Genomic DNA, 13366 nt, shown 5'->3' on the forward strand with positions numbered 1-13366 from the left:
TTTTTTAGGTGTGTGTTGTAATTAATAGGGCTGCAACTAATGATTATTTTCATTATCGATGCCAATTATTTTCTCAATTAATCAATTATTTGTTTTGTCTGTAAAATATTAGAAAATAGTGGAAAATTATTACATAAGTTATAATTTCCCACAGCCCCTTGTTCTGTCAGGCCAAAAGTCCAAAAAAAAGACATTCATTAATTATCAGCTGATTGACTAATACACTAATTAATTGCTCCAGCTCTATAATGCAAAAATCCATATTTTTAGGAATTTTCATTCATTTGCACTGACTGTTGAGTTGGAGTTTTTTTTGCCTTCATCTTGCACTGAGGAACCATGTGACTCTTACATTTGCCAAAGTACCTCCTGATTACCTTTTATTTACTCAAATAAAAACAATTTATGTTGTAGATAGGTTATACTTATGGTAATCTCAAAGGGGCATAAATAAAATACTACATTAAATCATACTGCTATCATTTTTAAACAATATTCTTTACAAGATTCAGTGAAGGTAATCCATTCAGATCAAGTCCATGGAATTGATCAATCAGCGACTTTCCTTCTCAATATGTCATCACACTGCTCCACACAATTGTGTGTGAATAAAACAGGAAATTTAGTTTTAAATAGCCTTCATATATGAGGTGGTTCTGAACAAGCAATGGTTTCTAATGAATAATAATGGCTATTTGAGCAGGCAATTTTTATGAGATCATCTAATTATATGATATCTAATTCTTTCTGTGATGATAATTTCTTCAGTTTATGATTGATAAGGCTGTCAGTGCTGGATGAAAGCAGTGCACAGTTTAATGATGTGCTGCACGAGCAATCTACTGACATTGTAAGTCAAATGATAAAGATGCAGAGCTGTGACCTAAAGAATGTAGATTTTGAGTCTTTTTGTACTTTTCCAGTACAAAATCGTAGCTAACATACTATAAAGTACTATATACTGTATGTTCTAGGTACTAATCGTTATTACTTAACATTAATTTGTTCTAGATATACTAATATAATATATAACACTATATAATATATAATATTAATACTATTATAAACTATATATTCTATTACGAATGAGCTACTGGACACAAGACATTCCCCTAAGGGATAAATTAAGTATCTATCTATCTATCTATCTATCTATCTATCTATCTATCTATCTATCTATCTATCTATCTATCTATCTATCTCTCTATTTATCTATCTCTCTCTCTCTCTCTCTCCCTCTCTATCTATCCATCTATCTCTCTCTCTCTCTCTCTCTCTCTCTCTCTCTCTCTCAATCTCTCTCTCTCTCTGTCTCTATCTATCTATCTATCTATCTATCTATCTATCTATCTATCTATCTATCTATCTATCTATCTATCTATCTCTAGAGGGAAAGGATAAAGATGGGCATCAGTCAAAGGTAAATGTAAATTGGGCGATCTACTGCCAAATAAATTTAACAAACAAATAGCGAAATCATTTTTCATCATCTAAAGTTGTTAAAGCTTTGTTTTCGACATTGATTCCATTAAACACAGACGGTTACACAGCTGAGGAAAACACTATTCAAAGAATGTGACATCAATGTGTGTATCTTATATTGTCACTTCCTCAGTCTGAGCAAACTAGAACGTCAACCTTTGTGGTATATCTATAGTATGCAGTATGTTGTCACTGCAATAATAGCATTAATGAAAATGAATACCAGTTTTCACCTCAGACCTTTTTTAAGTTTTCAAAACATAATCCATGTGATGTCAGAGCCTATACTACTATGTACATCAACAGTGGATAATACAATCATTTAACTGAGCTTGGTGTCTTAAAAAAACATTCTTTACTACATATAAGACATTTTGACTTACCAGTATGGACAAACATGTGTTTGACGTAGTTCTGTTTTGCAGTAAAGGTTTTACTGCAGAGAGTGCATTCATAGGGCTTCTTTTCCCCCTGACCAATTCCTCCTGCAGGCTGTTGCTGCTGAGCTGGCGCTTGTGGTACCGACATGGGGTTCGGGAATGATGGCATTGCAGGGGGCGGCACTGCCACAAACTGTGGTTGCTGCTGGCCAGGAAGGTAAAGGAAAGGCTTGTTGTCTCTAGCCGGCTGTGTAGGAAAGAGTGTGGGCAGGAAGGTGCTTCCAGCAGTGCCCATCACTTGGGAATTGCTGGTCACGGTGAGCGGCATCCTCAGATTGCTGGTGTGTGATTCTGCCTGGCGCATGTAGTGCGGGGCACTTGGCAGGGACTGGGACATGACTGAGTTTGGCAGGGGCTGCATCATGCTACTGTCACTAGTGCTGTGGGATGTGTCCCCGTCCTCTGTCTCTTGCACTTGCTCTGGGGACGAGTCATTGACCTCTATCTGCACTGGAGCTCCTTCACCTTGCTGCCCTTCCCTGCTCCCGTCTTGGCCAAAGCCCGTCAGGTACGGCTGCTGTTCCATAGCATCTGGCTCAGTGCTGATGGAGGAGCTCACCCCTGAGTCAAAACTTTCAACCTTGGATTCACTCTCTACACCCTCTGTATGGTCAGTGTCATCTTGGCAGTCCCCTAAATTATCGTAGCAGCTGTACTCATCTTCAGCCTCCTGCTTTATGTGCATCCCTCCTGTTTGTATGCGTACCGGTCGGGGTTGCTTGCGGCAGTGAGTGGACTCTGCTGTGGAGATGAAGCGATCGACCTGCTGAGATCTCTCCTGGATTCGGTTTATCCAGGGCGGATCTTGAGATTGCTGGTCCTTCTGAGTGCTGAGAGTTGAATCGTAATTTGCCGACAGAGGGTTAATGTAAAGGGGGCGCTCGCGGTTGCCGTTCAGGCCAGGGTAGGTGTACAGTGATGTGTATGCACGATCCATGCTTTGCTGTGATGTTGCTTGCATATAACCTGACTCTGCGTCGCTGCTGGGCCCAGAGGTGCCAGACTCAGGAGTGCCACGGGGTGTTTCCTGACCAGAATCTCCTGGTATAACAGGGAATCCCCCTGGCCCAGCCAAGCCCACATTCTGGGACACGATGCGGGTACACTCATCAATGACGGTCTTGATCTGTAGGATGCTGGCAGCAGTAAGGATCTGCAGGGCCTCTGATTGAGATACCCGCAGAATCCCACTGTACATAAAGTCAATCAGCTTTTGGATGGATTGCACTGAGACCACAGAAGGGATCTCAATGTCGCTGTAGCCCAAGAGCAGCTTGTCCTGAAAGAAGGGGCTTCCAGCAGCCAGCACGCACCGGTGAGCTCGCAGCATACTTCCATGGATCCGAACAGTCACGTCACAGAAGTGCCCACGGTTGCGCTGCTCATTGAGGGTCTCAAGTACAGAATTGCTGAAGTTGTGAAGATTGATGTTATGAATGCGCTCGGTCATCCCCTTGCAACTGATGTCACCTGCAAGCAGCGAGCAACACACCTGACTTAAAAACTCTGACACCACATTATTCAACTGGCTTAAACACAACAGTATTTTTTCACATAAAGCAACAATATATTTCCATTAGTAGATTACAGTATTATAATGGAATAATGAAATATACACTATGTAATATAACAGTTATGAGCAAATGAATCACAAAAGAGAAGATGGAAAAAAAACATTTTTACAGGCTAAATGCTAGAATACACAATCACAATTACTACAGTTAATTTAAATACATGATAAACACTATGGTTCTTATTATGAACAGAACATATGGGTGTTCACTGGGGGATTCCTGAAATGATAATACAGATGTGGTAATTCTAAGTCTCATAATACTAAGATAAGAATCAAATAACGTCAACATCTGAGCTAAATTTGTCTCTTCATTCGTGGTTTAAAAAAATCCACAATGCCACGGTGAAAGACAATTAAGATGGTTCCCATTTAATTACTACAAGTTTCTCTGTGTTCATGTCTGAAATTCCTCCAACCACCATTAGGTGGTGCACTGGGCTCAGAGGACAACAGGCCTCTTTTGTTAGCCATGTGTTCACTGTGATGGCGCTTCCTAACTATCCTAGGAATACACTAGATGTGACCCGGCTGATCAGTGTGTAAGATAACTTAAGATGCATTTCTTCCCAGTTAGATGTCAAAAGAAATGAGAATCTTAATCCAAATTAGATAGGTAGTTAACATAGGAATTATGCAAATTGTGGGTTTTCATAATTGCTTTTGCATACAAACATGCTTGAGAATAATTTAAGTAAAGCATTCGACCTTATGTGAGTGATTATTAAACATAGCACTTTTGTTTTATATCAAGGAAACTGTCTTAATTTTTATCTTGGAAACTGTACAATATATACAGATATATAAGTAGATATATATAATTAATTTACACTATGTCAGTCAATGAATAATGAATGCATTTATGAAAATATATTGGTGATGAAATGTCAGAATCAACACAGAATTGAACAACTGTATAAACAGGAAAAAAAACTTGAACAGTTGGAAAAATGCTTTATAATTTTTAATGCACTTATACATTCAATAGAAATGAATTTAACAGTGTTACTAATAATAAAACCATATTTGACAGTAGTAGATTTGTTTATCCAAATGAAGTAGAAAATGCGAAAATGTCTCACAGAAGAAGAGTGACAGTGTTAGCACAAAGTATTAATGCTCATTTCAAGCTAAGTTATTTCTAACTGAAACATGAAGGGGGAAAAAAAGCTGAAACGGTCCAGTACTCACAGTCAGATGACGTTTTGTTACGAAGATGCTTGTGTGGCTGGTGATGAAGTGCGGGTCAAGCTTCAGTTTGCTGGTGGAGATGGCTGATCAGAGGCCGGGTGCTAGGCAAGGCTGTCAGTCCTCTCTGTCCAAATCATGTGTTGCTCTGCCAGTGTTTGGAGGGGGAGAGAAAAGACAAAGACAAATCTTAATGCCACATACTGCCTCGTCGATATTGCCACTCCCTTAATGAACCAGGAGCCACAGTAACATGAATATCTGCCACCGGCGTGCTGCAACAGATGTGTGAAGAGTTTCCAAAGCGAGACGAATGGACGTTCCTGTGTGCACATGGCCACCAATTACAAATCAAGGTTGAAAATAACATTGGTGTTGGAGCCACTTTTTCTCTCAGCAGTTATCTGAGCCGCTGGGCAACAAAACCACACCCTTCCAAAGAAAAACGAACTCGAATCCTCATAAATTTGCACAGATTAAATATTTCAGAAAAGGTCTCACGCACACTCACCATGAAGTGTTTGTATGTGTGTGTGTGTGTGTGTGTGTGTGTGTGTGTGTGTGTGTGTGTGTGTGTGTGCGGGGACGTATGTGTGTTTGTTTTCATTTTCAAATCCACAAATTAAACAAGACAATGTCCAATACAGACATAGAGCGGACATGAGTAGTTGCAAAAATAGAAAAGAAATATTAAACACACAAGGCATTCATTTAAAAACACAAGAAAGGCATTCAATGACATTAAGCATGTGATGAGCTGATGATAAAAAAAAAAAGCCTCACACAATTGCTCTTATACTGTACACACATATTAGAATGCAAAAGTCTGACCTCAAAACTGGGAACACAATTATGTAAAACTGACCACATTAAAGTCAGATACTCATGGGATCATTTAAGGTCAGGCAGACTGAAAAAAAATGAACTGAACCAATGCAAAATGCCCTTTTCAAACAATTTCTCACATATTAGTCCCACACTGGTCATAGTGCTTTCAAATATTTCAACCAATAAAGCATCAAAACTATAAGGAAAATGTTGTGAATCTTGGGGTGTGAATATTAATCATTAACAGGAGTTTAGATCATAATTACAATCGTGACTCTTCAATATTTTTTTGGAAAAGGGGTGAAAAAACGTTTAGTAGCTGTCACGCTGCCTACAACACGAACATCAAGTGCTCTGTGAAATGCCAGTAACTACAGTGTGTTTCTGAATGAACAGAACGGGGGTAAGATTTGACCAGACTTGCACGTTTTTGTTGACACATATTATTCTTTCATAAATCTCAAGTACTTTCAAGGAACATGCCTGTCACTTTGAAATACTGAGGTAAAATCTATGGATGAAAAATATTTGATTTTAAGCAAGTGACCTCTGCACTTTTCCTTTTTTTTCACAGATGCTGATAGAGGACGGAACAAGAATTTGCTTTGCCAAGGTAACAGATACAAAATTAGTCCATAAATAAGCCTAGAAAATAGTCATATAAGATCATGATTTTTTCATAGTTTAGTACAGAAAAGCAGAATAACTAAGAGAAAGCCAGAGTTAAAGTGTAAAAGTAATAAACTGAGATTGCTATGTCCACAGACTGCATTGTGTCTGTAGGCTTCAGTGTGAGAAGTGCTGCGGACAGTCAGATGTTTGCGTCTTTTCTTGAAATGTTCATCAACTAACAAATTCAATGATTATATATAGACAAGTAATAGCGTGTTTAGCAGTGGTTGATCACTCGATGCTGAGACTGATCATTCTTACAAAACACACACACACACACTCACACACACACGCGCGCGCACACACACACACACACACACACACACACACACACACACACGCACACAGGTTTGTTCTTCCATCTTGTTCAGGACAGATATTGTATTTATACTGAAATCCTTAACCCCTAAATCTAAAATTAAACCATTTTCTCTAAAACTCCGACACTAACCTACAATTGCCCAAAATAAACCCTCAACACTTTTATTCAAGCCCTCAATATCAGCCTGAGCCCCAAAAATGTGCCTTGTTCTAATACCTCACTTAAAGAATAGATCTAACTCAAACTGTAAACCTGCTGTAGGTGTAACCCTTGCCTTAACCTCACCACTGTCACTGCAATATTTCACAATTGACTTAGTCAAAGTGAAAACCACACACACACACACACACACACACACACACACACACACACACACACACACACACACACACACACACACACACACACATGCCAAAATGCCTGAAGACATTACAGTGACAAATATTTGACTATTTTCCTTTGCTTGCAGTGTTAGTTTGAGTGGTAACTGTATTCGGATGCTACTTTTTGAATGCAAACATATATGTTCCCTCTCTGGCTTCCCTTGCCCATCCAGACATGTAAATCCACCTGCCTAAGGGGTAAAGTGAGGTGAATGCTAGCAACAAAGGAGCAGGCCAAGGGAAGCAGGCTTCAGTTGCCCAGACTGCCACTCACAACAGTGATTCCATTTTAGCCGTGACACAGTGGGTGAGCAGCAGCCAGCGCCTACCTGCAGTGAATTCTAATCAGCCCAGGGGTCTGTCTCCCTCCCTCCCTCCCTCCCTCCTGTACCCTGCCTTGGACTAAAGGGGCTGATGATCCTTCAAAATTAATTAGATCCTTGTAGGAGGCGGCCATTTTCTTTCACTTCCTAACGCTCCACGAAAAATTTTTTAAATTGCACTAAATTTGGGGCGTGTACCTCCTCCCTCATATTGATCTGTTTCTCAGTGTGTCTCTACCTGTTTCCTGTTTCATCACGCTGAAACTCACTCGCCGTCTTTCCTTCCATCTGTCTGTCTCTCCGTCTGTGCCCCCTCCTCTTCCTCCCTCCCTATGAACCTTCCCCAACACCCTCCGCCCCTCTCCGACTGCCTCCATGCTCCCAGCTCTGTGTCTGCCTCTGTGGAGTTTGCTGTCAATAAATCCCCAGAGGTCAGTTTGTCTGCTGGAAATCAGACACAATGCTTCAGACCGCCAATGCAATGCATGCTCTGCTGCTGCCGCCACAACAAAGACTGAGGAGGGGTGGAGGGTGTGTGAGTAGGGAGGAGGAGAGGGAGGAGGGGGATGGGGAGGGGAGGGGATGGGAGGGGAAGGGGGGGGGCACAAAAAAAAAAAAATTAAGACAGAGAGACGATGGTTGCAACTTCACCAGCCAGACTCCAGGTTAATCAGCTGCCTGTATAAGGTGACGAGCTCATGAAATACGCTGCATCGAATTGGACATTAGTTAATCAAAGGGGGGGTGGGGGGTGGGGGTGAAATGGTGAGGATGGGGGATGGGGTTGAGAACAGACATAAGAGGCATGCTTATGAAAGGAGCAGTATCAGCCATGTGAATAATATACATCTTGAATATGCAAATACTGCTTACAACACACTACAAGCATATATTCAAGGCCCTTGGTACATTTAAATCTGGAGACAAAAGGGCCACGGGGCATTGTGAAGAGCTCATGTCCATGCATGTGCATACAGCTTCTTGATGAATCTGGTGCAGATTTGCACTTATCAAGAGTGTTTTGTGTTATACCTAATTAATAGTAATTTGTGTTTGAGTTTGTTTGAAACCTCTACTGCTTAACGATCACTGTCCAACATTGTAATTATTAATTTCAATCATCCATTTATCCCAAGTGCATTAGCATATAAACTACCAGAAATCATGCTTTAATAGTATGGTTAGGATATGTGATCTAATGTAATATAATTTAGTGCACACTGTAAATGTGTAGCAGGCACACTGGGGAATTTTAAGCAATAATCAAAAGATGAAGTGTTGATCTGACGAGTGATAATTGAAGGTGTGTTCGGTAAAGACTCAGTACGTTCATTTCACTCCTCTGTCAAAACAATATACAGCTACAACTCACTGTAATCAATCAAACTTTTCTGAAATACATACATAAATAAATTACACCTCAGCTAATGCTGTGGTGTCTTGCTTACCTTTGATCTGCACAATTAAAAAATATTCTTTTAGGTAACTGAATATTCATCGCTGGCCAACAATGTTGAGTTACCTGATTAAATCTGAGTTATTTAGATTGCTGTGTCTCTTATTACATTCAAGTGTTAGCCTATAATGTTGTGAAGCAATTTACCCGTAAGGAAAATAATGCACCTAAATCAAACACACTTCAGGAGAAGCAGCATTAAACACCTCACAGTCTCAAGATTTAATTGATTTGCCTTTATAGCAGTCAGTGAAAATCATCAACAAGCACACGTAGGCTGATGACAAGTTGAGCCAAGATTTTCACACTTTCTTTTTTTTTCTTTTTTGACTTCATTTTCTCCCTTGACTGAAATTGTATGGTGCAACATCACATAACCAATGAAATACTTCTGAGATGTATCTAAATGTCTGATGATACTTGTAATGTGTTTGAATTACATTTAAGCCGAGTGTTATCCAAACAATTACCACATGAAATGTCTACCTGAACTTTGAACCGGCCCTTCGTCTACAACACAGATGTAGGATCAGTGTTTTTTCCCTCACAGCTGCCGTTTCGATTTCAAGCTTACCACCAGGGACAGTTTAAAAAAAATATGCAAACACTATAAAACAGCATTTCATTAATTCACAGCAATGCTATTGTTTCATTGTTGTGAATGCTGGTCAAAGCTTTGCAAAGTAATTACAGAGTACCAGCGCAATGTTATGACCACTGCTCAACTGAGATTGCTTCAATAACTGTATTATGTTCATGCATTTCTATGCATCATGCACTAACTGGAGCTGTTAACTCTTTCGTCCTCTAATTTTGAGCTAATTGTTCATGTCTAGCTCTACTGCCACTAAAATTTCTCAAATAGCACAGCGGATTAATGTGTTAAGAAATTGAGTTTCACAGAAAGCCATTCGAATGTGACAGAATGTGCAGCTTTCAAATAAATTCCTCAAGCAAACAAATAACAATAAACACTACAATACCATTACACAAGTATAGGGCAGTTGACGGGGCAGCTTGTTCAATTCGTCATACGCATTGAGGAGCCATTGCCCACTTACAGATTTTAGGATAATGTACATCTAATATTATTTTTTTGGGGCAAAGTCCACATCCATGAATCAGTCCTATAGTAAATGCTGCATACTGTATTTCCTAAAAGAGCATAGAAGGAAAAAGACAGACAGCCACTGTTGGCTTATGAGCATTAAAATTATAAAGACAGTATCACATTTTGGTGATGGTAAGTACGCTTTCAAGAATATCTCAGAATTGGTAAATAGCTGTGCTTTTGTTAATGAGCATTTGACCAAAAAGAACCATCTGACTACTCATATGATAGTCTCCAAAACACCTCTAACCCCCGAAGCAGATAATGCTAAATTCAAGAGTTATCATTTAGGCACAAGTGTCCACAGCAACTGGCTCTCTACAGCTACTACACACGTTGAGGACATTTTGCCTCTCTCAAAAAAAGGACCTCAGAGGCTATTAAGAGATCTTCATCAACCTACACAGATGCTCGTATAGGACTTGTCTGTCTATCACCAGTGTATCATGATAAAGAGTGCTTAATTAATTCTATTTGGCAAGAAATGCCAAACCTACACCTTGTGTGTCTCTGTTTGTTTGTCTCCGTGCCTGGATGGTATATAAATAAACAAGATTTCAACAAGTGGCCTGTGTAGTATAGAGGGACTGAAGCACCTTCATATCTCTGAGAGAAAACCAAGTGTCTCCTGACTTTCTGTTCTTGAGAGATAAACCAGAACAAAGATGCTTTGTTCTGAATAATGAGAAGATAGTGTGGGACCTCCACTAACGCGCAGTTCTTCTTGCTGTAGAGAACAGCAAAGCCTCTAAATATGTTTAGTGTACACAATGTTTACTAGAGAGACCAGACTAAATACAGCCACACTCTCACACATGTAGTATTTAGAGGAAACAGAAAAAATGTGCTCACACAAGCCTTATGCAAAGCTGACTTTCATATACAACACTAATAGTGTTGTAGTAAAGTTGCTCTCACATACATGCATGCATATGTGGTCAGTGTCTTAAATAAGTGAACTACACACAAGGTTATGATCTTCACTCTAATATACACTAATATTATATGTTAGGTGATGATAATAGGAATCAAATAAAATTCAATTGTGAGATTTTGTTTTTCCTTAACATGTATTGTATGTCAATTAAGGACAATTTGATGTAACCACCAACAGTGCATTTGCTTCATTTCAACCGTTTGTGAATGTGACTGCGAGCAGCCTCGTAAGTCCTGTACCATGTGCTTCACCAGCAGCTGCATGAGGGTGCATGAGCCAGTGTCGAGGCGGTCCAGCACAGAGCTGAACTTTCACAAATGGATGAGGGCGCTTGAAGGAGTTCAGCACAACTTTGCACTTTTTTGTTAGCCGGTCTGTGCTTCAAGAGTGAGCACTCTAGCCTCTCCCAGAACCTGGAAGGCTCAATACTTGCCTTTTAAAAGCATTTGCCAGTCTACTAAAATGACAAGATGCAAAACTGCTAACATGCTGTATGTTAACAATATAGAAGCGAGGGAAATGGTGAAGGACATTGCAAAAAGGTGTTATGATGCAACATATTTCTTCAGCCAGTAGCTATGGCTACAACAATACACATACCATTGGGCTGAGTTAAAACTGAGTCATTATTAAGGTAAACTAATCAAGTAATCTTCTATGTGTCTTCAGCTACAGACTGTTCTTACTACATGAAAAAGATATTAAATCCAGATGATTTAATAAATAAATTCTGTGCTTATTTTGAACCTTATGGATGTTAGCACTTTTAGTGTATTTATAGTTTGGCTAGCTGTTGTGTAGTAAATACAGATTATATATGTCTCATCAACTCATTTGACATATGACCCATCTAAAAGTGTAATGCTGACACGCTGAAACACAGTCGACCACATGAGTGCCCTATACGCACTTTCACCATGTGCTGGCACCTCTGCATAGTAGCTGAGCAACATGGGTTAGATATAATGACTTAAACATACCACAGTACTATACTCAAAACGTCTGAAATTAGCACAAAGGTAAGGTTTACTGTTAATCCAGTGGGGAGGGGTTGCAATCTGTCCACAGTAGGAAACCTTATCCATACAATACTGTGTTGCAAAGCAAACTTGTTAAGCAAGGCAGCTACAGAATTTCACAAGAAATGAAAGATTTCCCCCAGTTTAGCAGTGTGTTAACGGTGAGATATTATCAAGAAATTTGAGCTGACTGAAATGTTTCTAATACACAGTGCTGCGCAATGAATGTGCAGATAAGTCCAATGAAAACAGGATTTCAATAAGCGCAATGAGGTCTGCAATCTATAGAAAGTATAACTACTACTAACTACATCCGAACAATATTGCAACACACACACTGTTACTTAGTAAATCTTTGAGGAAAACTATACATTTTCTACTTCCCCAACTCTGGCCTGGAAAACTGATGAAAAGAAATGAACACAGGTAATTGCAGAAATGTATGTACCATATGACCTTCATATGAGCCACACAGTAAATATCAATACTGAATTCATTGGTGTTCATTATGCACGTGTAATACTTGCATCAGAAACTGTAGAGTGGTGTGTCAAAATTTTAACCAATAATTTCAAAATAACATTCTGTAAATGCCTCTTTTTTTTTTTTGATTTCAGGCTGTGCTTTGTGCTTCGTTGTGAAAGTTCTGTTGTGAATTAGTTTTGCAGGCAGGTTTTCTCATAAGCACGACCTCTTTTTATTACCCACCAAGCTCAGGAATGCCTGCAAGGAAAAACTATGCTGAGTGTATAAGTTGGTAGTTGTGTAGCATTCTATAAATTGAGTAAACACAACCATGTATTATCACTGATCACATATAATACCTTTATCTGTTGCAAAGACATAACATTCTTTTTAAGTGAGGCTGTGTATTTGTCACCGAAGCTACTGCTAAATATTTTCTGTAGGGATTTTTTTTTTTTTACTTATTGGTAGATTAGCTGTTAACCTAACAAAATGTAGGGAGGGATTCATTTCTGGTCTTTTCATTACCCATTGTATCTCTCCTACAAGGTCAATGATATTTTAAGCAGTAAAAATTGATAAAAAATATATTAATGTGGTGGTGAGATGGATGTTTTTCAACTGGACAATCAGAACAATTTATTACTTTTACATTTGCTATTTTACTGTTTCTACTAAGAAAAACTAGTATGGCTGTGCAAAGAAAAAGCTGTGTGTAATAAAAGCAGAGCCCAATTGGTTTGTAATGTGTTTTCATCCCCTTACCTGGCTAACGTTTGTTGCTATGCAATGCATCACTACAAGCAATACAAGCTATTTGACTTTTCACCATCACTACACTTGTTATTCTGATTGGTAAACGTTGGTGTAGTTTAGGCTCTCTGTACAAAAAGCAGTCACTACAGAGTCACCTCACAGCATACAGTGGAGAGATAACACGGCCACCCATCCACTCCGTTTATGATAATCGTGTGGCCTTTTGGCCTAGCTAATGCACATGAATTGTTGGTCAGTGTGGTCTGTTTGAATCTAGCAGAATTATTATCTCTGATGGTAACAATCTATAGCTCATAAGCCCCAGAGTGTAACCTAAGCTCATCAGCTGTTTCTGGTAACATTACTATAAAAATCATGCCACATGGCCGTGAGTATTTTCGGCAGGTCTTA

The 13366-nt window shown here is 39.3% G+C and overlaps 1 protein-coding gene across 1 annotated transcript in view; it reads right to left on the minus strand.

Annotated features, from left to right (window-relative positions):
- zbtb20 (zinc finger and BTB domain containing 20) overlaps positions 1-13366 on the minus strand; it is a 34779-nt gene that overhangs the window by 13865 nt on the left and 7548 nt on the right. Inside the window, exons 2-3 of the mRNA XM_056396798.1 lie at positions 4687-4831; positions 1866-3392 (exon numbers count right to left, since the gene is read on the minus strand). Coding sequence (XP_056252773.1) covers positions 1866-3372 — 1507 coding nt within the window. The 5' untranslated portion in view covers positions 3373-3392; positions 4687-4831. The remainder of the gene's footprint in view (positions 1-1865; positions 3393-4686; positions 4832-13366) is intronic.

This window comes from Seriola aureovittata, chromosome 15 (genome assembly GCF_021018895.1).
Source record: "Seriola aureovittata isolate HTS-2021-v1 ecotype China chromosome 15, ASM2101889v1, whole genome shotgun sequence".
NCBI classification, from domain to species: Eukaryota; Metazoa; Chordata; class Actinopteri; order Carangiformes; family Carangidae; genus Seriola; species Seriola aureovittata.